At 41.8% G+C, this 21115-nt stretch overlaps 1 protein-coding gene across 3 annotated transcripts; it reads right to left on the bottom strand.

The window, feature by feature from the left end:
* Nucleotides 1-1343: 1343 nt before the first annotated feature.
* Nucleotides 1344-21115, bottom strand: LOC118796591 (poly(U)-binding-splicing factor PUF60). 3 transcript variants are annotated; one of them, XM_036555581.1, is made up of 12 exons: nt 21054-21107; nt 17530-17619; nt 16208-16303; nt 14227-14316; nt 13091-13141; nt 11238-11399; nt 10890-10982; nt 9050-9263; nt 8769-8959; nt 3969-4086; nt 2130-2377; nt 1344-1807 (listed from the first exon to the last, which is right to left on the bottom strand). In XM_036555581.1, exons 3-12 carry the CDS (start codon nt 16283-16285, stop codon nt 1508-1510), a joined length of 1545 nt encoding a protein of 514 aa, XP_036411474.1. In that variant the 5' UTR covers nt 16286-16303; nt 17530-17619; nt 21054-21107; the 3' UTR covers nt 1344-1507. The 3 variants fall into 3 exon arrangements, with proteins under 3 accessions (XP_036411474.1, XP_036411464.1, XP_036411482.1); XM_036555571.1 differs by lacking the exon at nt 17530-17619 and having other exon boundaries at nt 21054-21115; XM_036555589.1 differs by lacking the exons at nt 13091-13141; nt 17530-17619 and having other exon boundaries at nt 21054-21115.

The raw sequence follows: 21115 nt of genomic DNA, 5'->3' as shown, positions 1-21115 counted from the left end.
ATGGGAATTTCCTCTGAAAACTGCTGAAGCCAGTACTACACTGTATGAGCAACCATACATCAGTCTCGGCTACAGTGGAAAGAAGGTGTACGTGATATGCAAGTCTGAAATTTTCATAAACAAACATTTTTGAGCATATGCGTTTTTAAATTTTATTTCTATTTTACAGAGTGCCCAGTTCATCTTAAGCAGTGGGGACACTATGTTGACGTTTGCAGACTGGAAAAGATGGAAACTACAGACAGGTGAAACTACCCAAAAAGGCAGCCATGTAAACCGTGGCAGCAGAGCAACATTAGTTTGATCCCTGTTGTTCACATAGCTCCTTTTAGTCTCAGCAGTCTGTCCAGAGGGTTATCAGTTCATCAGTTCATCCACCAGTCTCCAGTTGATTACTCTCGACCTGAGCAGGTATCCCAGTCCAGCAAGTGTAGCTTCTGTTTGTGCCAAATGACATCTCCCAACAAGGCCCCTGCTTTAAAAATTGGTAAAAATCAAGGTTGACCAGAACTTCCAATATTTTATATAGCTATATCTTTCCTGGCATTACAAAGCATGAGTACAAACATGGACAAACAGCAAAAAACAAAGCTGCAAATTAACATTTTAAATTTGACTAGACCAAGGAGTAAAATGACCTGACCTCCAATATAGAAGGTGAAAATGCTCCTGCTACCAATTTACATGGTATTTGTCATGATAGTACATACTGTAGTCTTAGATGGTTTTGTCTTTGTGAGTAAAAGGACCTCTTTTCTTCCTTACTCATGACAGGTTCTGCAATGACCCACCCCCCCACCCTCTGCCAATAGGACCTGGGAAGTAACCCCTACAATGCATGCCTTTCATCATCCACACCCTTGTATACTCAAATGTATACAAACTCAAGATTACTGAGGTGGCACCCCAACATCCTCATGATTTACAGATAATAATGTGTGGCTTAACACAAATGGTACATTTCAGGGAACATAACAGCCAGCCATTTTAAGCATTGAGCTTCTAAACCACTCTGATGAAAGGCTTGACATTTATATAAAAAAAACCCTTAAAGCGAAGTTATTAGCATTCATGACAAAACAGTGGATCATATTTGAAGTATTTATTGATCTGGGCAACTGAAACCAATAACTCTAAGTCTTTAAGAGAGCTGACTTTGGTACTCGTTTAAAAAAGAAAAAAAAAAAAAAACAAAAAACAAAAAAAGAATAAAAATGAAGGGTAACCAAAAAATGATTTTTTTCCAAAGCAGATTACAAAAACCCTGCAAACAATACAAAAAATTTCAAATCTTTCACAGTAGCAGACAGAATAAAAAAAATCCATGAGGCGCTACTTTTTTATTTTGCAAATCCCCCAAATGGACCATCAATAATATTAATATCAACATTAATAAAAAATAATTACAGGTTTAAAAGAGTGGCCCAAATCACTATCAGCATTCATGTCAGCTGTGTGAGTTTGAGCACAGGATACAGACGGGGTAGGGGTGGGGGGCTCAGACAGTCTATGCAGAGAGGTCACTGTTGTCGAATCGCTCCTGGTCGTACACCTCTGCAATGACCTTGCGACCAGCAAACCAACGGTTGTTAAGCGCCTGGATAGCCTTGTTCATCTCAGAGGCCGCGGAAAACTCTACAAAGATCTTCACTATTATCTCGGCATCCTCCTCCTCGCCCTGCTTCTCCTGGTAGATGATGACGCGGTTGACGGCGCCAAACTTGCCGCACTCCTCCGTCACCTCACCCTCCAGGTCGTCATCGATGTCCTCTGGGCCGACCATGTTCCGTAGGACCATCACTGTTGACTGCACGGGAGGAAAGAATGCGCTTGGCTTTGGAGTTCCACAGAAACGAAAATGCCACTAACACTGCATTACGTCTATCCAAGGTCTTAGGAGGAGCTGGGTACTGTAAAAACGTACAGTTGTGCGAGTCAGTTTATTCACCCGCCTTTAATGCAAGCATGCAAAACATGGTTATTATGGCCAAGTTTCAGTGTAGTTACTGTAGCTTTAGATGTGAGGCAAGACAGAAAGCCTCCAACGCTGTCTGATTGTACAGACGACGATGAATGCGTGTAAGTGTACCGGGAGTGCAGAAAGGCCGGTCACCTCTCCCATTACCCACCTCCTGTTTCCTCAGCAGCTTCTGCATGACCATGTGCCGGGCGCTGCTGCCCGAGATGCTCATGTGCTCCTGCTCGCTCAGCATCTCCTGCCCCGTGCCGTCGGCCAACACCTCCTCCTCCTCCTCCTCCTTTGTCTCCTGTGGCACCGCGGCAGCTGCCGTGGCCAGCACCGGTGGGGAGGCCAGCACCGGGTTCACCAGCCCCACCTGGGGCAGCACAGGGAGGGTCGGCCGTGCTGGCGTCACGCCTGCCGGGAAAGAGGCTGTTAGGGTGACATATTCAACCACAAGGCCAAGACTCAACGCTATCCACTGCACTGGCGCATATTTATTAACTACTGCCCTAGGGCTGGTGCCTGGAGTACTGTTACACTGTCACAATGTCACCTTTCTGTACACAGTTTGACACAAATTAGCTCCTGTATGGTACTGACCGAACACTCTACTGGCCAATACGCAGTACAGCAACAAATTAAGACATCTGACATCTTCGTCCCACTGCTGTCCCTCTTTGGTAGTGTTTCTTGTTGTTCACAACTGAGCAGGGACAAACGCATTTAATGACTGGCTCAATAACCCTTACAAGGCTGCGATCACAGATTGGAATGCTTGAATTATTTTTAGAAATTACAGGATGCCTGGATATCAGGAATCACCTGACAACAGAACTGAGGACCCCCTAACAGCTGCAGCACAGGCGATAGGACTTAAAAGACTCACACATGCTGAGGTCTGAATATTTTTCTCTTTCATCTGAGGTGACATGAGACTGCCAGGATTTATGAACACCACTGCTGAGCAAGATTTTCTCTTCAGTCTCAAGGGGAGCAATTATGACAATCTCCATCAAGCCTAGATTTTCTCTGCTTGGTTATTTCTCATGGTTTGAGTTGGATGAAGCCGCAATTCTTTCAGGCGTCAGACTGCCAAGTGAGCAGGTGGTGCACGTGCTGAACAAGCCCTGTGTGATCTCAGGTCATGCCAGAGGGCTGACTGGAATCACAAAGTAGTCAAGTGATACACTTACAGAAAAGCCACACCATCCACCGCAAAGAACACCCAGTCCCTCACATTAAATCATGGTCCAGAGTCCAAGTTACCAGACTGATTGCCTCTACTCCGCTAATTCTTCGATCTCATCTAATACTATGACGCACGAGCAACACATGCACCTACATATACCATGTCTGCACACAGCAATGTGTGGAAGGAATTTTAAGATACTCGAGTGAAGATAACACAGCATTGTGCCATAGGTCATAGAAATGACTCCAGAACGACTAGCAACAGACTACTAAATCATTCTGAAGAGCAAAAAATCACATTGAGGCCAGTATTACATTTTAAGAACTAGTCTGTAAAGTATGTTTCAATGGCTCAATATCTGTCGGCACAATCAGAGCAATAAGAGCAAGGCTTTAGGCAGCCGTATGCTGTCATCACGTTTTGGAAGGAATAAAGATAAAAATAAAGATCACCTCCATACTAACCTTGCAGAAATGCAGAAATCCTCAAAAATCAAAACCGAATATATTTACCTCAACTGCCCCACTGTTTGGCAGTTAAGACACATCTCATTCTAAGAAATAACAAATTAGTCTTATTTATGTTCTGGTTGCCATACAAGTTTTTTGAAAGTGTGACGTTATCACTCAAGACCATGGCGGTCTTTATGCAGGCCTGCGCAGGGCAGCCAAGATGCATCAGTCATAAGATTTATAAAAATGAAAATCAGCACAGCTGGTGACGAAATCACAGGGGATGGGGCCACAACCACAAATGTGAAGCTGGCGTGCTGAGTGATCCCTTCCGCTGCACTCCCCCGATCTGTCTGTGTACCTGTGATGACGCCGGGCGCCTGGGCAGCCATGACGGCCTGAGGGAGGCTGAGCTGCTGGCCGAGGGACAGGGCTGGTGAGGCCAGCGCCCCCAGGACTGAGGCTCCTGCTACCGCTTCCTGGATGAACAGAGAGGGACATAAGGGAACACCGCCTGGGCAGTGCTGGTGAACCATGACATGCAACACAAAACACACGGACAGACAGACAGAGCAGACAAATGCACAGACTGATTTTGTCCACAACTAGTTACCACTGTCAGTGGAACGTATATACTGCATATAGTGGTATTACCAAAAGAACGTATTAAAACTTAAATGATCTGTCAGATTAGTATAACTGTCAGTTCAAGGATTCAATAAATTCATTAGACCCAACACATTTCTAAGAGAAGAACATCAAAAAAAGAGAACAGGAGACAAATGACATGCCAAACAAGATGAAGTGTTTACAATGACCACAACAACCAAACCTCACAAAGGAGGGAAGGAGCAGTCATTTAAAAAGGCTAATAGGACTGAAAGGTTTTTTTTTTTTTTTTTAACTTAAGCCTTTACAACAGTGTTTCCCAATCCTACTCCTGGAGGCACACTGTCCTACATATCTTCTATCTATTCGTGCTCTACCTACCTGACTGAACTCACCAGTGACACTTCTGATTAGCAGAGCACACCTGATTTAATCAAGCAGCAAAGACAGACAGAAGATATGCAGGACGGTGTGCCTCCAGGAGAAGGATTGGGAAACGCTTATTTACAAAAATGCTGATGATCTGACCATAAAGAAAACAATGCAGCGCAGAAACAAGCGAAGCGTTGCTGTAGCCTCCAACTGTAAACGATCACGGGCCACTAGTGTGCAGCTCCGTCCTGTGCGTCTTGTGGGAATTTGCTGAGCACTCCTGAGATTCTGATGGCTGAGGGAGGACAACAGCCAAAAGCAGCCTCACTTCCTGCCCCGATTGCTCCGGAGGGTCTCGCTATTTTGGGCCTTTAACGGGCTGGGTGTGAAAGTATACCCCAACGTGAGCCCTGCCGTTCAGAGCAGGAGCCATGTGCGCCAGCCCATGGGTGAGCCACACTGTCAATCCTTACAATCAACTGTCCAACACAGTCAATGTCTGGGGAGTGGCAAATACGCCTGCCAGTGAATAAGAACTCATCACTTTCCCACCATTCCTTCTTTTAATATCAGTGAAAACCCTGTGTAATCCTGTAATCACCAGATATGCAAGACACTAAACCCCTGTGTAAAAGGATAATAGAACTTGTTCTTAATAAAGGAAACCTATACTAGAGAGAGCTTATCTATGGCTTGATACTCCCAATAACCTTCAACCTTTAGTGAAGACCTTGTCTTTAATATGTACCATGACACATATTTAGAAGTAAGACTGTGGCACATTAGAACGTACAGTGTTATGCACACAGAGATGTTATACACAAGTGATCACAGGACTTCGAAAATCGCATTGCTGTAGTATTGTTTTTCTGAAGGAACAAAAACTGACTACAAGACCTGAAGTCCAGTCTAATTTGACCCGAATGCACTGTAGCGATGGCTCTCCTTCGCAGAAAATTCTCGGCCCAAAGCTTTACAGCTAGCTGCCTCATGTGGCTACTTGGCCTCAAAGGACCCTACAAGTGCTTACTATGAACAAATAAAGTAGAAAATTTGCAAATAAAGCAGACCATTAGAGTCATTTCACATTCGATTCTTTCAACAAAGCCCAAAGGCAAGTGTGAGTATACTGGTTGTTTATGCCATAAAATAAACTCTGAATTAAAGTTCTAAGAATAAGTATTTACTAATGATTTAATCAACTGGGGGCCACATTCACAATACAGTCGGGTTGCATGGAGGTCAAATAATCTATGTAACAGTATACCTATAAAGTCAGCAAGGCTTAAGAGAAATATAGCTAGCCAGCCACTTCTATAAGACAATGCAACAGGACTCAGTTATATGTGATGGACTAAAGTCTTCTGTCCATAATTAACAAACAGCATTCCACACACAAGTCAAAAAAATTAATTGTACAACTACACATAGTGACTATTTGATTTCTGAGGTAAGGTACTTGCTATTTGGGACATTCTTCAACAGCAGTCAGAGGATATGACAGTTTGCAGCTATGTGATCTAAGCAAATCATAAACATTCCTGACAATTCATCCATTCTGAAAAGTCAAAATGTTCCAATATTAAACATGTTTCCTTTGCCATGCTCATTGTCATGCAGCTACAGCTGAATTCAACTTCTCGTGTGATTTTTGCTGCAGCCTAGATCGTGGAATTATGACAACTGCAGCGTATGCAGTCATGAATATGCAATGAACGTGCATATGAAAGTGCAGAAAAACGTTGAGGAATTCTGTTATGGAAACCTGATCTATGTTTTAGATATTACCTGAATGACCAAAAACCTGAAAAATGAACACATAGTCAGCTAGCCAAGTGTGAAAACTTTCTGACACTGAAATACATCTTTACTTTGAGTCTAACACCAGAGGTGTGTTCAAGGTGGCAAACATTGCTGTAGTTGAATTGAACAGCATTAATAGTTGAATGAACATTCCACAAAATGTATCCTGTACAACTGTGGTAATGTCTGTAATGTTACGTATTTTTTGATGGTACTGATGGCATAATTATGTAGTTGCAAATAACAAGCTCTTACGTGTAACAGTTGCTAGCAACAGTCATTAAAGGAAGATACAGCAACATTTCCTCTTAACCGTTACTGTAATGTTTCAAGTTATTAGATCAAAATACTTCTGACAGCACCTAATGCTTCTTCGAAGCACTTATAAGATAAGATCTGGATGCATAACAAGCAACACTTGTCAGGAGAGGAAGCACATATTTCACGTATTTATAATTATAATGTAATAATTCATAATCTGTTTGTGTTTTGTATGCAAGTTGTGGGTTACATTTTACCCAAAGCGGCTTACAAGTGAGGTACAATATAACAAGAAAAAAAACCATAAGGAGTCAACAATAACAGAAGCACTGCATGACCAGGTTTCAATTGTTGGCCAGACAAGCTGTACAAGCTACCTGGTAGAGATAATGAGTGTCTTAAACCATTCAAGTACAATTTTTTAAATAGTTTAGTAAGAAACAGTTTTGAGAAGTGAGAAATTCCTTTAGGTGGTAGTGTTTCAGGCAGTGGCGCCTGCAGAAAATATTTAGTGGGGGGGCCAGATGGGGCCAGTGAAAATCATGGGGTGGCACACTTAAAAGGTTATACAGCATAGAGGAATTTCAGGGTATGAAAGTTAATACAAAGGAAAAGACACTATATTATAGTGTATAATAAACTGCATACTGTTTAATTCCTTGGCAGATTATGATATTCACATGAGATCAGCCAAGGAATCATTAATTAGCCTATCAAATTCCAATTTGAATGCATCATCACCAATAAATCAAGGGTGTGGGTTGCTTAAACATAAATATTAATTATTAGCTGATTACAAAGGTTTCATTTATGTCCAGCATATCATATTTTATATTATTTACAAGTATCTTCCATTCTTTGAAACATAGCCTCAAACAGAAATTGTATTTCAAATGTCAAGATTCTAGGTGGCCAAAAATTCTACAAGTGGCTATAATTCTAGGTGTATCTGTATTCTATAGAAAATAATGAATTATGGATGCAAAAATGTCTGACCTAAATTTTTCACACTAAGCCATTTATAACAGATATTCTCCAATTCTCTTACACTCAAAAACAAACACACACACACACACACACACACACACACACACACACACACACACACACAGTCTCTCCTTTTCACACTCAACCTAATCTATTCACTAAAATCAACCGTTTGCATTAACACAAAAAAATGCAACCACACACACACAAGTGAAGACTCTTCCAAAACAGTTCCTATTCATTTCTTAGTGTGGACACTAATTGCAGCATACCTGTCGGGCCACTCTCTGCCTTGCTCACTCTCTTCCACGTCCTCCTCCTGGCCACTTTCACGACCATGTACATAACTGTATGTAGTGTGTGGACTGTGTGTGTAGATTGAGTTTCAAAGACGATCTGGCAACTTGGGTAATGTCAGACGAACATACAAAACTTATGGATCCGTGTATGAGGATTACAAAACTTATGGATCCGTGTATGACGATTCTTCATAATAAAATTTGCCACGCAAATTACAGGAGATTAAAGTTGTAAATCTTTCAGCCTACACAACCTTGGATAGCGTTCAGGATAAAGGCCTACTCTCCAATAAAAAAAGGAAATGTAACACACTTCTATTTTAATTTTATCATACATCCATACTTTTACTAAGGTTCATAATTGTTTTGTATCTTTTAACTACGCTGCATATTCCCTTTAATTCTTTTATAAATTGTATTTGTTCTTAAAATATTTTTTTCAGACACTATGCGCTACCTGATCTATGCTTACATGAATATCTTGTTTTGTTGCTCCTGTGCAGAGTGACTCCTGGCAGAACTCAGTGGGAGCTATCATCTTAGTCTCATCTTCACATGCTTTCCCAGGAGTTAACCAGCATAAATCAGTCTGCACACGTCTTCTCAGTCTCCAATGGCCTCAGTTAACAAAGGGATTCCAATTTATATAACTACCACAATATGTAGAGGTGGAGCCCTTTATATTACCCCTGCCAAACCAATGCATGCGGTCCTTGAGTGGAAAGTGTAATTGAGCAAGTAAAAGAGTGGGCCTGATTACAGCACAGCGCCTCCTCCTCCACCCGTATATCTGCATGGGGAGAGGACCGCTGAGGGTGGAAGATAATTACCTGGGCAGTGATTTTGGCGGTGGCTGCAGCTGCAGCCACGGCAGCGGCGGGGGGCAGGCCACCCGGAGTGGTGGGGGTGAGCAGGGGCATCGGAGGCGTCACCGCCTTTCCCACCCGCAGGTACTGGCCTCCCAAGTCAAACAGGTTCATTGAGGAGACCGCGTCCTGCGACGACTGCGCCTTGTCGTACTCTGCCAGGGGGCGGGAGAAGATCGGAGACCTGAGCAACAGACGCAAAGCAAGCGGGCGGTTTAGCGGCGGCGGCGGGCTGCTCTGCTCACCGATAAAGCCGTAGCTCTTGTGCTTCCCTGTTGTGGGGTCTCTGGCCAATGTGCAGGACTTGATCTTGCCAAAGGCCTCAAAGACACTCTTGATGTCGTCGTCCGAGAGGTCGGGGTGTACGGATGCCACGTAGATCCGGTTAAAGGCACGCGCCTCCTCTGCCAGCTGGTCGATGATGGGCTGCGCCTGGCCGATGTTACTTGGCCGCCCCACCTACAGCACAGATACCAGCACAGGGCCACTGAATGGAGTTGTGTCAAGGACACAGACACCGAGCAAATGCATGTCAAATGTCTCGACATCCGAGGAAAGCTTTATCCTAAAGCAGAGCGTTTAAGTTCACGTACGTAGCTGGAGGCCATACACAACGTACTGAACGTCCCGCGCGTAGACAAATACGCATTTTACACCACGTTTCCACTAGACTCGCTTAGCTGCACCTATGCAACTGTGTTCCGTAGCTGTGCAATCTGCGAACCTACTGAATGTTGCGCACCTGCAGTTTATTCAAGAAATACATTGACAACTGTTATTAGTTGCTGCACACGCTACTGTTTAACTCGATAAGTCATCTTTGATTTTACGGTTATCTAATAACCAACATTGATTATATTGTTCTGAATCACATTAGCGATTATGATTGATATTTAATTCAAATTTAAGTATTTTACAGCGGTTAAGTGCCACGGTCTACATCGCTTCCATTTAACTATTGCTCTTACACAGTATTTAAGCGTTTGTCATGTTAAGTTCGCTATTTGAACGCTCTGTTCATTTATCTGAGGATGACGAATACAGGTAGCATATCCTTTCCATTGAGAATGGGTTTGTTTACTTTGCTTGCTACCAGAAGAATATTCTTGGGTCCTCTCAAGTCTTTTTTGAACAGGTAAAGAGTTTTTTGGCTGGGAAAGTGAATTCTTCCCTTGCTTGTCTGGTTTCAGACTGAGCTGCTGGGCTGTATCGAGGCCTTGCATGTTCTGGCAGCCAGGTCCATCCCTACAGCAACAGTGCACTTTAGGGACTGCGCTTGTGAGGACGCAGTTCGTGCGATGAACGAGGTGCAGCTGAAGTTCTGCTAGTGGAAACGCCACTTCAGATAGACGTACATACGCATATAGACGTGTGGAATTACGCGTGTGTTTTAAACGCATCTTCACACGGATGCCTACTCTGACCGTGACTCCTACTCCATAGAAAACACCAAGCTTTGTGAAACTGACAGTTGTTTTTTTTTTGTTTTTTTTCCAGGCTGGTTCTAGTTCACACCACTGAAGAGCCGATAACTTGTACTGTATCTGTGCTGCAGGTGGGGCGGCCAAGCAACACCAGCCAGGCACAGCCCATCATCAGCACACCAGGATCACGTGCCACTCAATGGAGCTGAACTCATAGACACCCAGCAATGCACCTCACGATTCCTTGCATCCTAGAAGAACTGTGCTTTCAAAGAATGTGTTTAAAACATGTTGGCAGCAGAAACACTTTCCACATTTCATTGACCTGCATGGAAACACTTAAAACAACATTACTCATCAGACACACACAAGACTGCACATTCAGACACATAAATGAAGACTTGCATGCAGGATCAAATACAACAAATGAACTTACTGCTATTAAATTAAATTTTACACTTAAACCACACACAGCATCATAAGTGCACACATTATTGTTTTTCGCCCTGATTTTGGTTCCCACCACCGGTAAGCTTTAATGAAAGGAGGTGGTTAAAAGACGAGGGTGGCCCACCAGGCTGCAGGCAGTCTACCTGTCTCAGAGCACTCTGGAGTCACACAGGACTCTGGTCCCACCCAGGTGACTCCGCAGAAGCCTCACCTTGATATTCCTCCCTCCCAGCATGACAGAGTTCATCTGCTCCAAGGCAAGCTGGGCAGCCTCTGGCACCTCATACTCCACAAAAGCAAAGCCCTGCAGGGGAGAGCAGCCATTCTGTGTTACTCAGAAGGTGTGCACCCACTGAAGGTGGGCAGCTGTGCCTTTTTAAATGACCATGGTGTCCTGTTAATTCCGTTAATGTCCCACTGCAGCTTACAGTTAACATGACTCGACTGCATGCTGATTTAGAGAAGGTGCCATTTTAGATGGCAACAATGTACTAAATGTACAATGATCAATGTGCAAAAAAAAAAAAAAAGCACAAACATTGAACGGCCAAATTCTGACCTTGTGCTTCATTGTAACCGAGTCCCAGGACATGTCAATGCTCTTGATGGGGCCAAAAGGTGCAAAGGCCTGCCGGATGGTGTCCTCCCCCAGCTCGTAGTAAATGGAGCCCACGTACACCCGGCACATGATGGCGAGTGCGCGTTGCCGCTGGGCTGCCACCTGCAACAAGGAAATCGCACACTAGTGTTTATGGAGCCTCAAACAGGGGGGCAATAACTCATTAACATAGTTATGTATGGATCTATAGAAAAATTTACACATTCAATTTTAATATATTTATGTAATTATCTTCGTTATTAAGTACTTTTTTAAGTCCAATATTTGTACCCCCACAACAGACTTACAGGCCAATGTCAGAGATATACCACTGGGCGGCTTATGACTGATGAAGGATTTTACGATGAATTCTTAAAAAGATTTTACCTAATTACCGTTACCAAAGTTTTTTGGACAGTAGAACGGCCATTAATAGATTTGGCACATCAAAACATTCAGAGTATAACATATATAAATGTCTGAACTATTTAATGGTAACAAGTTCAATTCAAGAATGCAAACACAACATGCTTAAGTTATCTGTATAACATTCCCCAGATAGCTACCTACCCACCTTGTACAACTTCAACTACACTTTTTACATTAAATGCGGAATAAATGACTATACTAAGTGGTGGTCTTGCACACCCTTAACTTATATCTGGCTCCTGAAACTGACCTGTAGTCCAGAGATGCATAAAAAGTAAAAATTCATACTTTTAAAGCACAAATCATCATTCTTTATCAGATGGAACGAGAATAAAGAGCCTAATGGGAGCATTTACACTTACGTTTGAAAGGTTTCTAAGGGAAGGGGTGATTAAACACTGAAAGCAGTATGTTTTTTTTTACTAAAATAAAAAAGATCGTCACTATTTACACAAAGCAAACATCTTCAAAAACACTTGTGTCCATGTCATACAAGGAGAATGGTGACTTCTTTGCCTACCACATTACAACAAATTGAGATTGCCAACAAGGGATTCCTGTTTGAGAAGTTCTCTCCTTTCGGATGGTTTAAAGTGACTGCTAGCCCTCTTTAATCCAAAGCCAAGGATGGATTTCCGCCCGTCAAAAGTGGCTGCATATTTATAAAGGAGACATGGACTTAATTTCTAGAATCCAGACATTCACCCCCTAGAGTTAATGACCATTTTGGAAAAGGCAAAAGGGTGATGCAAATAGTGCTCAAAACACAAATGTCAGTGTGTAGGCATGCATGAGTAATTTAATATGTACAGCTTTTAAAGGTTCCTTGTGAACAGAATGAGATTTTACATCCATAACTCTTTTGTAACAGAACATAGGTTCTTTTCTCCATTTTCTTCCCTTGTCACAGAAGCAGTTGGGGTGAATGCAAGCGCTTATGTCTATTTTACAAGAAATATATTATATACTAAAAAAGAAGGTCCATGCTCCCCCTAGTTTTCCCCCTACTGCCCTCTGTACATCCATACATGTACAAACAGAAATTATATGCATATGCTCTATAGACAGATCACAGCCTCCCTGTTTTAACACTTCTGCTTTACTCTGCCACAGCACATAACTGATCCAGTTTACCTGTATTGTGGTGTGAATGCGTGTATTCATTGTGTACTCTTTGCATCATTCAATTTAACTCTGCACCCAAAACAAATATACACACCCCCACCCCACCCTCCGTGTCATGTCTGCCATGTCTGCTTTTAAAATATGCGACAGTGTTCATCTGTTTGATGGAGATAGGTTATGGGCCAGGATGGCCTGTTAAAGAAGGGTAACAGTCCCTTTAACAGGAGTGCGCACAGAAAAAAGTTTAATATTCTATTGACCGATTGTAAAGGTGAGAGAGGATCTCCAAAGCCCATTGTCACTGCTGCCATCTGAAAGACAGTAAAGATGAAAAAGTGCTGAAAAGTAGGTTAGATAATGTCTTCGTTTTGCTTTGCTTTTCTTTGCAAAAGGTCATTGCTTAGATAAGACATCAGCTTAGACACACACAAACAAATGTCAGACCTGGCGCTCTACTCCCCCCTCACAGAAACCACAGTTCTCAGGTCCATCTGCTGAGCCCCCTCCCCTCCCCACCCCAATCCCCGGTGCCTCTCACATTACCCCCCCACAATCATGCAAAAACTGAAAAGCTCCTGAAGTGAACATGTACAATGCATATAACATGTTAAACACTTTTGTCTTCAGAACGGCATTCTTCTCTGGCTGAAAAAGAAGAGAGAGAAGCAAGCCCCAGGACACATACTTCTTCGTAAGCATATTTTGGGAACACATGTCACAAGTAGAACAAGTGCTTGAGATAAACTGTACTGTACTCCATGAACTCACTTCCTAAGGTGCCATGTGCCCTTGCTACCACTGTGCATGTCACAGAGCCGTACACACATAACTGTATACTGTCAATGCATGCACGATATTAAGCAGAATAACAGCTATTTAAACTGTTTTGCTTTGCAAGGGTACTAATGTGTCTTGTTCTAAATACATACATTCATATTATTAAATGGCTTCGAAAATACTGCTGAATCACTAGCCTTTAATATGTGCTAACTTATCTACCACAAAATTTAGTGTTTGAGCAAGGCAATTCTCCTTAAGAGTCATATATACATCCTTTGAGGTTCTTTGAAGAAAATATTTTTTGTGAGTTATCTATTTCAATCTCATAACATGTGCACTCTCTACCTATTTTGTGGGCAAGTTTGTGCAAAGGGGTAAAAGAAATCATAGCTCAAACTTCAAACATGTGCAGAAAACAAAGTAAAGGCCATATGGCTTCATCTGGAGCTAATCAATCATAGAGGAGTCCAGTGAACCCTCCTTTTTGGGTCAGTGTTCTGAAGAGAGATTGGTCTGTAATAGGGGTCTGGGATTAGTGTTTGGAAGAAGGAGGCTGGGGCCTGAGTGGGTTAGTGCTGTGGGTGAAGAGGCGGCCAGGGGGCCCATGTTCTCTCACCTGCAGGTTGGTGAGCTGCTGCTGCTGGTGCGCGATGGTCTGTTTCACCAGCACGCTCTTTATGCTCTGCTCCATAGCATACTTCTTTGCCTGTGCAGAGACACAACGTGAGCATCCACAGCAGAGAAACCCAGACCTGACAAACCTTTATGCTCTTTTACACATTCACAGCTGATTTTCACTCAATAAAGCTTCCAGCTCTTCTACATCTTTTAAATGAGAGAATCCCAGGAAGTGAATACTGATGGGGTGAATTTTAATGACCTTTTATTTTTGAATCTGAGAACTAAATATTGTTCAGAATCAAGCACAGGATCCTCTGTACAGCGATGTTGCAAATTAATAAATGACGGCCCATGCTAACTAGCCGAGGTCCAATTAAAAACTTTTGATTTACAGTAATAAGAAACACACCAGTCAGCTAAGAAAAAAGTAGTATTTGTGATTACTGACCATCCCTGAAAAATTCAACAGACCATAGTATTTCCACTACGAACAGTAGTGTACGAACAGTACAATAAATATTTTGGTGATGTTAAATAGCTTTGATATTGTAGACAGCTTTGTATGCGTGCAGCTGAAATGTTTATATTAACAGGGTACTACAGGTATGAGGGAGATCCTGGTACAATCTACTCATCATTCTCTCACAGCAATAGCTTGACTCACTACTTCTCAACTGCAGCACTATTAATAAACTGATTTTCAACCTCACCATGTCACAAACATAGCATGACATCAATCACACAACTTCACAAATGCTGACTGAATTAATAATGTGATGTGAGTTTTTATTCAATTCAATTCATTTTTATTTGTATAGCGCTTTTTACAACACAAGTTGTCACAAAGCAGCTTTACATTGTTCCCAGGCCTGAGACCCCCTGAGAGCAAGCGTAATGCAACAGGGGAAAGGAAAAACTCCCTATCAGGAAGAAACCTTGAGAAGAACCAGGCTCAGCAGGGGAGCCCATCTGCTTCTGGCCAGCCTCAAAAGTCAAAGCTCATATTGTATAGGGTGACCATACGACCTCTTTTTCCTGGATATGTCTTCGTTTTGGGACCTAAAACATGCGTCTCTAAACGAGGACGTGTCCGGGAAAAAGAGAACGTATGGTCACCCTAATATTGTATACCCTGGAAAATTGATTTCAGCACCTAAATCTATTTTTGCACTAGCATTAACTTTTCATAACCAAAAACAGGTTACAGAAATTCTTAACCAATTCTCCATTTCAGTCAACGCAACACTACTGATACCACAATTAACTGTTAGACTGTATTAACTGGCAGACTGCTGAGGAATAAAATACACCCAGTATTTTTAAGCCTGCCTACTGGTGTTAATGTCAGCCACTGCACCACACTGTAATTAAGAGCAATCCTTCTAACGAGTGGTCTCTAAAACGGATGTGTGCTTACTTTCAAGGCAACAAGACAAAAAGATTATTTATGGCACTTAACATTATGATACGGTGACTATAGTAATATATGACTAACTATGACAATATAGGACTCTCGTTAAAACTGGGAATTTGGCTTCATTACGCCAGGGATAGGGATGGGTAGATCCAGGACTTCCTTATCTCACCACTCTGTGGCACCTCAAGAGCCAGCATTGCTCAGATGATGTAAGTGGAAGAGCACCTATGTTCCTGTGAGTGCCCATTTCACTGTGGTGCACTGTATGACTTGTAGTGTGAAATTTAGCTGCTGGATGTGTGTAATGTATCTGAGCTGCAGAAGCACTTCTACACAAGTGGAGTTGTGGTGAGATGAGCCTAATGTCCATCTTGCGATTCAAAAAAGAAAAAAGGGTAACAGCATAAAAAAAGTCAAGACTTTTCAGGTTATGTCCTAAAGAAATGGGTGTTCCCCGTAAGACAGTTTTGTACACAACTTACAAATTTGCTTCAGTCTTCAGATGAAATGCGTATGGTATTTCATACCATTATTATGAGCATGCTTGCGACACCCTTACCTTCTGCAGCGCCTCCTGCTGCTCGGGGGTTAGAGGAGGCAGGCCGAGCTTTGAGGCCGTGCTCTGTCCATTCTCCATCTTCAGAGCTTCGCCTCCCTGCAAACAGACAGGGAGGTCAGTGCAGCCTCACTCACTCACTCAAGGTGACACATTCAAACACAAAAGAGGTGGGCCTTAACCACAAGGACACATGGCAACAGGTAAAGGGTCCAAGCAAGGCTGTGTGGGTTCTGCGCTAGCTTCCACTGACGCCCCAACTGTGGAAACAATTTCTGTGCCGTTAATGTGCTGTGTATGAACGTAGTGTTTTTTTTTTTTTTTTTTAATTTTCAGAGATATAAACATGGCAATAACTGCTGTGCCTCTAGAAAAACAAAAGCATGTCATTTTTGATCAATTCTGTGCAAAAAAGACATTTATGTGGAACTCATTTCATTTGTGGAAACAGGGTGACAACTCCTATACGGTTTTCATAGAAGATAGTTAACTTCAACAAAATTTCACCTCACACATCACTCTAAGTCATTATAGTCAGAAGTCAGAAGATAGTCAGCTGGCTAAGTCAAGATTTATGTCATGTGAAAGAAATGATCCCGATCAAGGCAGACATTTTCCCAGTACAGTACTTTTAAAATATGATGGTCATCTCATTGACCCTATCACAAAATGCATATCCATCACTTACTCCTCATATTTATTTCACAGAACAGATAAACAGTGAAAACAACCACAATAACAAACCTAAGTCTATTTATAAAAAAGTTACAAAGAGTTCCATAACATTCCCTGTCAATTATTCAGGTGGTAAAGAAATGAAATTTACCCAGAAACAGTTTTTGTTACAACCCTAAATCTCTACCCTCCAAAATATGAGTCATAGATGTCAATACACCCAAAATGAGGCTAAAAAGCAAAAACACATTGTGTTGTTTGGCGAGTAATTTACATACTGTGCCTACCTTATCTCCCTAAGAAAATAAACTTTACGTGGAAGCCATATCATTATTCAAGTTTTTAAAGATCATCTTTTTAAAGATCATCAGTTATATAAAATGTACCACTGAAGGGTGCAAGCAGGGCTGTAGACCAATTACCAATATGCAAGTTTGATACAGCATCCACAATTGGGCGCCACCAGTTTACTGTGAGGCAAGTGAACCGGCGCCTAGACTGACTCTTCCCTAAAACATGTCAGCACACCGTATTAATTCAAGAGAGGTGTTTGTACACAGTCAAGAAGGCTTGACCCAATGAGGTGAAGCGGAGCCTAACTGCTCACACCGTGGGTGCACAAGCGCAGGGTGGCAGGATGAGCCCCTTACCTAGCACCCGCTCTTCGGTGGGGTCGCCTGAGGCACGTTACCCTTGGGGAGATTATTAATGGGAAGAGCTTTAACAGTTCAAAATCGGGTCTACAGGGAAAGAAAGAAGCTTTTGTATGAGTTGAAACATTTCAAAGGCCATCTGCTCTTTTCCAAAAGTTAACACCATGGAATCTTCACTAACACAACAGAGTTCCATGTGTTGTGAAATATGTTGTCATGCAGTGTTTCAAATGGTGTGCCTTCAACCATTTCCAGCACTATGTGGAAATTCTAGGCAGCATTTTATTGGCATTACAGCATATTTTTTGTAATTTTCACAAGCCAAAACCAACTTGAATTGTTTCCCTTCGTTTGAGATGTGCAGCAGTGTTTTGAGCTGCTTCCCTTTCTAACTAATCTCTGTTCATATAAACAGACCTAAACAGTCATAAGTAATGTAAAAGCAAGGTATCAGTTAAATGGGAATGGTATTAGCTGCAGACATTGCAACTATATTACCAAATATTCAAAGTCGCTGCTAAATATGCCACGCATATTGTCGATTTAGCAAGCCAAATTTAGATAAGTTGAGTGATTTAGCTAGCTAATCAGACAGCATTTTGCAACTTGGACACCATGTGCCAAACCTGTTAAACAGATCCAATGAGGTACTCTGAAACATTTTTGAAAAACCCTTTAAAATAAACCTTTAACAGCTGCCATATTGGTGCCAATTTATGATGAGATCTAACAGCCCAAAACCACTAGCTATCACGCTGCCATCCTTAATCCTCCCACTTGCTCAATTGTATTTCTTTCATTAAAATTAAGCGGGGCATGTACAAATCATCACATTACCGATCCACTCTTCATACTAAGCACTACCATTTGTTCTAACCACTTTTGCTAGCTTGCCAGACACATTCAGACACTGTATGGCAAAATCAGACTCATCGGTGAACAATGATCACACTGGAATGTGGTGCTAGAAGATGCAGGGGGTGTCAAAAATGGGTTCCTGAGGTTTTTAAACTGAGATTTGCAAAAGAGTCTCAGATGCATGTTATGCTTGTCACTTTTCAACAGACAATAAAAAGTCATAGAACATATGGAGGTAAACTAACTTTTCTTAGCTCTCTGTTTAATTCCACCAACATACGTGAAGCACATTTACAATGCATGTGACCCAGCTCATCACTGGCTTTACACCACCTCCAAGGTAATATGACAGCCAGCTAAAAAAGGTGCTTCCATGCATTTACAAGTCTGAGAAAAACACTCCCCAGTTTTATGCCAAAATTTACATTTAATGTGCTCTTGTTCTGCAGACACAGCTAATCCCAAAAGTAGTTTCTCTAGCCTAGATTATTTATCCATTTTACTCTTTTAAATGCTTTGTCAATCAGCAGTGAAGTGCAGCAAATCTATCTTAAAGGCAGTTTATTCTGTGGTGTAAAGGGGGGTTTAAATAGCTAGCTAACATTACCCTGGCATCTGTATTTTGTATGGCTAATAGAACCGATGATTATTTAAACATATCCCTTTGCACAGTATTATGGTTTTGCACCTCTTTGCACTAGTTAACTTTAAATAAAAAAAATCAGTGTATTTTTGCATCAGTAAGTCTTTGTTCAGACCTCTCTCCTTCCAACAGTGTTCAGGTTTCTTCTGTTTTTCCCATATTGGTGTTGGAACCTATGGCTGATAATTATGTTAAGGACTTCCACAGAGCACAGACAGAACAAATTATTTGTACATTTGTAAATAAATAATGTAAGTAGCCAAGTTAGCTGCATTGTGTATGTTGCCACCCATACCCTATGACACTGACCACCTGAGGTCAAAGAATCCATGCAAGAAAAAATATGGTCATGTTCACTTAATAGCGTTAGAACACTCCATTAGTTTTGTTAACAGAAATGTTTCAGTGTTGCCAGGTAGGCAAAGGTGTATTTTTAATGTAATTTTTTTTTTTAGTGGAAAATTGAATCATTATAAATACAAACCATGCTGGAAAAGTGCATCAGATGCTGTACAAGCATCCACAGGATGGAATTAGAATCATGATGCCAATTTTATAACCAAGGTAGTTTAACGAAGCTAAAGAATCCAAAAGTTTTGCTAAAAATCCTGCTTCACTTAAGATAATGTGGTGATGTGGCCTGGGGGGGACAGCTAAATCCTAGAGGAGTTTCAAGGTGATAAATTAAGTTGGTTTGAAAAAAGAGAAAGGAGGGCAGTCAAATTTGCGATTGAGAAACAGAAGAAGGGGATGCCACTTGGGACAATAATGTTCAAATCTTGTTATGGGATTAAACACAAGCTTTGCAAAACTTGTGACACCCTCTATGGAGAGTAAAAAGGCTTATTTTTACCCATTGATCTGTATGATGATGCATGATAGTGCTAACACACTAACATATTGAAATGACCCCCCCCCACCCAACCAAAAGTAGCACCGATCAATCCAGCCACAAAGAAACACATCACGCCACTACAATACTGCAGTTAATTTACACAGCCCTACCTTACCTTTGCACCATTTTAACTCTTTAATAAATATGTGAAAGCCTGTTGTGCGTTTCATGATAACAGCTGCGCATACACAGGAATTTTTAAGTGCACATTCATAACACGTCATCATAATTTGCTCTCCATATATATGTTCAGAAGCAGTACACAGAATTTACAGCCTGGCTATGTAATGATGCAGAGGCTTCTGACAACTTTGAATACTTTTGCCTCCATCTAAAGTCTCTAGAAATCCTGCACCGTACCACCCCGCAACCCCTGACCCTTTAACGTTCCGCATTCAGTAGCTAGACCAACAACTAATTCTCGTCCAGGATCGCTACATGATTGCCAGACAGCTAACTACTATCTAGAGTATAATTAGATACGTTATAGTTAACGTCACATTAATCAGAAAGGTATCGTACTCATTGCACATTAACAGCCAATAGTTAGTTCAGACGCGATTCGCCTACAGAAAAATACTGCGTTACCTGGCTACACGCTTTCTTTCTTGGTAAGACAAACGCACTTCACTCGGAATTGGGCTAACAACTTGGTAGGCACGAGAAACGCTCAGGTAGCTAGTTATCAAACGTGATTACCGCTTCAGTATTCGGGTAACGTTAGCAAACAGCTAGCTAGCAATGCTAGTACTGCACCTCCGCGTGAACGCACGTAAAAGTAAAACACGCAGAGATCACGCAGCTAGTTAGCTGCTTGGTTAACTGTGCAGTAATCACAACGTCAACAATCAAATCGATCGGCCCTTTATATTAGCACTCAACCTTTCGACTTGCCGGGAATAACGCAAAGATCCTGGATGGAAAGTAGCTATCCTTGCTAACTAACGTTAACATAACATTTTCCTCGCAAAGGCCTCTCATTACTTGCAAGCTTCCTACACCGCGGCATTGACAATCCGTCGCAACAGATGACCAGTTTGTATGATTGTGCGTTTTTGTTGATTAGTTTCGAAAACAACAGAAGACGAGTTACATTTACAGTGATAAAACGTAGATTATTTTTACCGGAGATACCGCCACCGCCATGAATCACACCGTCACACGCAGAGGACCACAACAGATCTCGG

This window comes from Megalops cyprinoides, chromosome 2 (genome assembly GCF_013368585.1).
Source record: "Megalops cyprinoides isolate fMegCyp1 chromosome 2, fMegCyp1.pri, whole genome shotgun sequence".
Taxonomy (NCBI): Eukaryota; Metazoa; Chordata; class Actinopteri; order Elopiformes; family Megalopidae; genus Megalops; species Megalops cyprinoides.
This window is presented reverse-complemented; position numbering and strand designations above follow the sequence as displayed.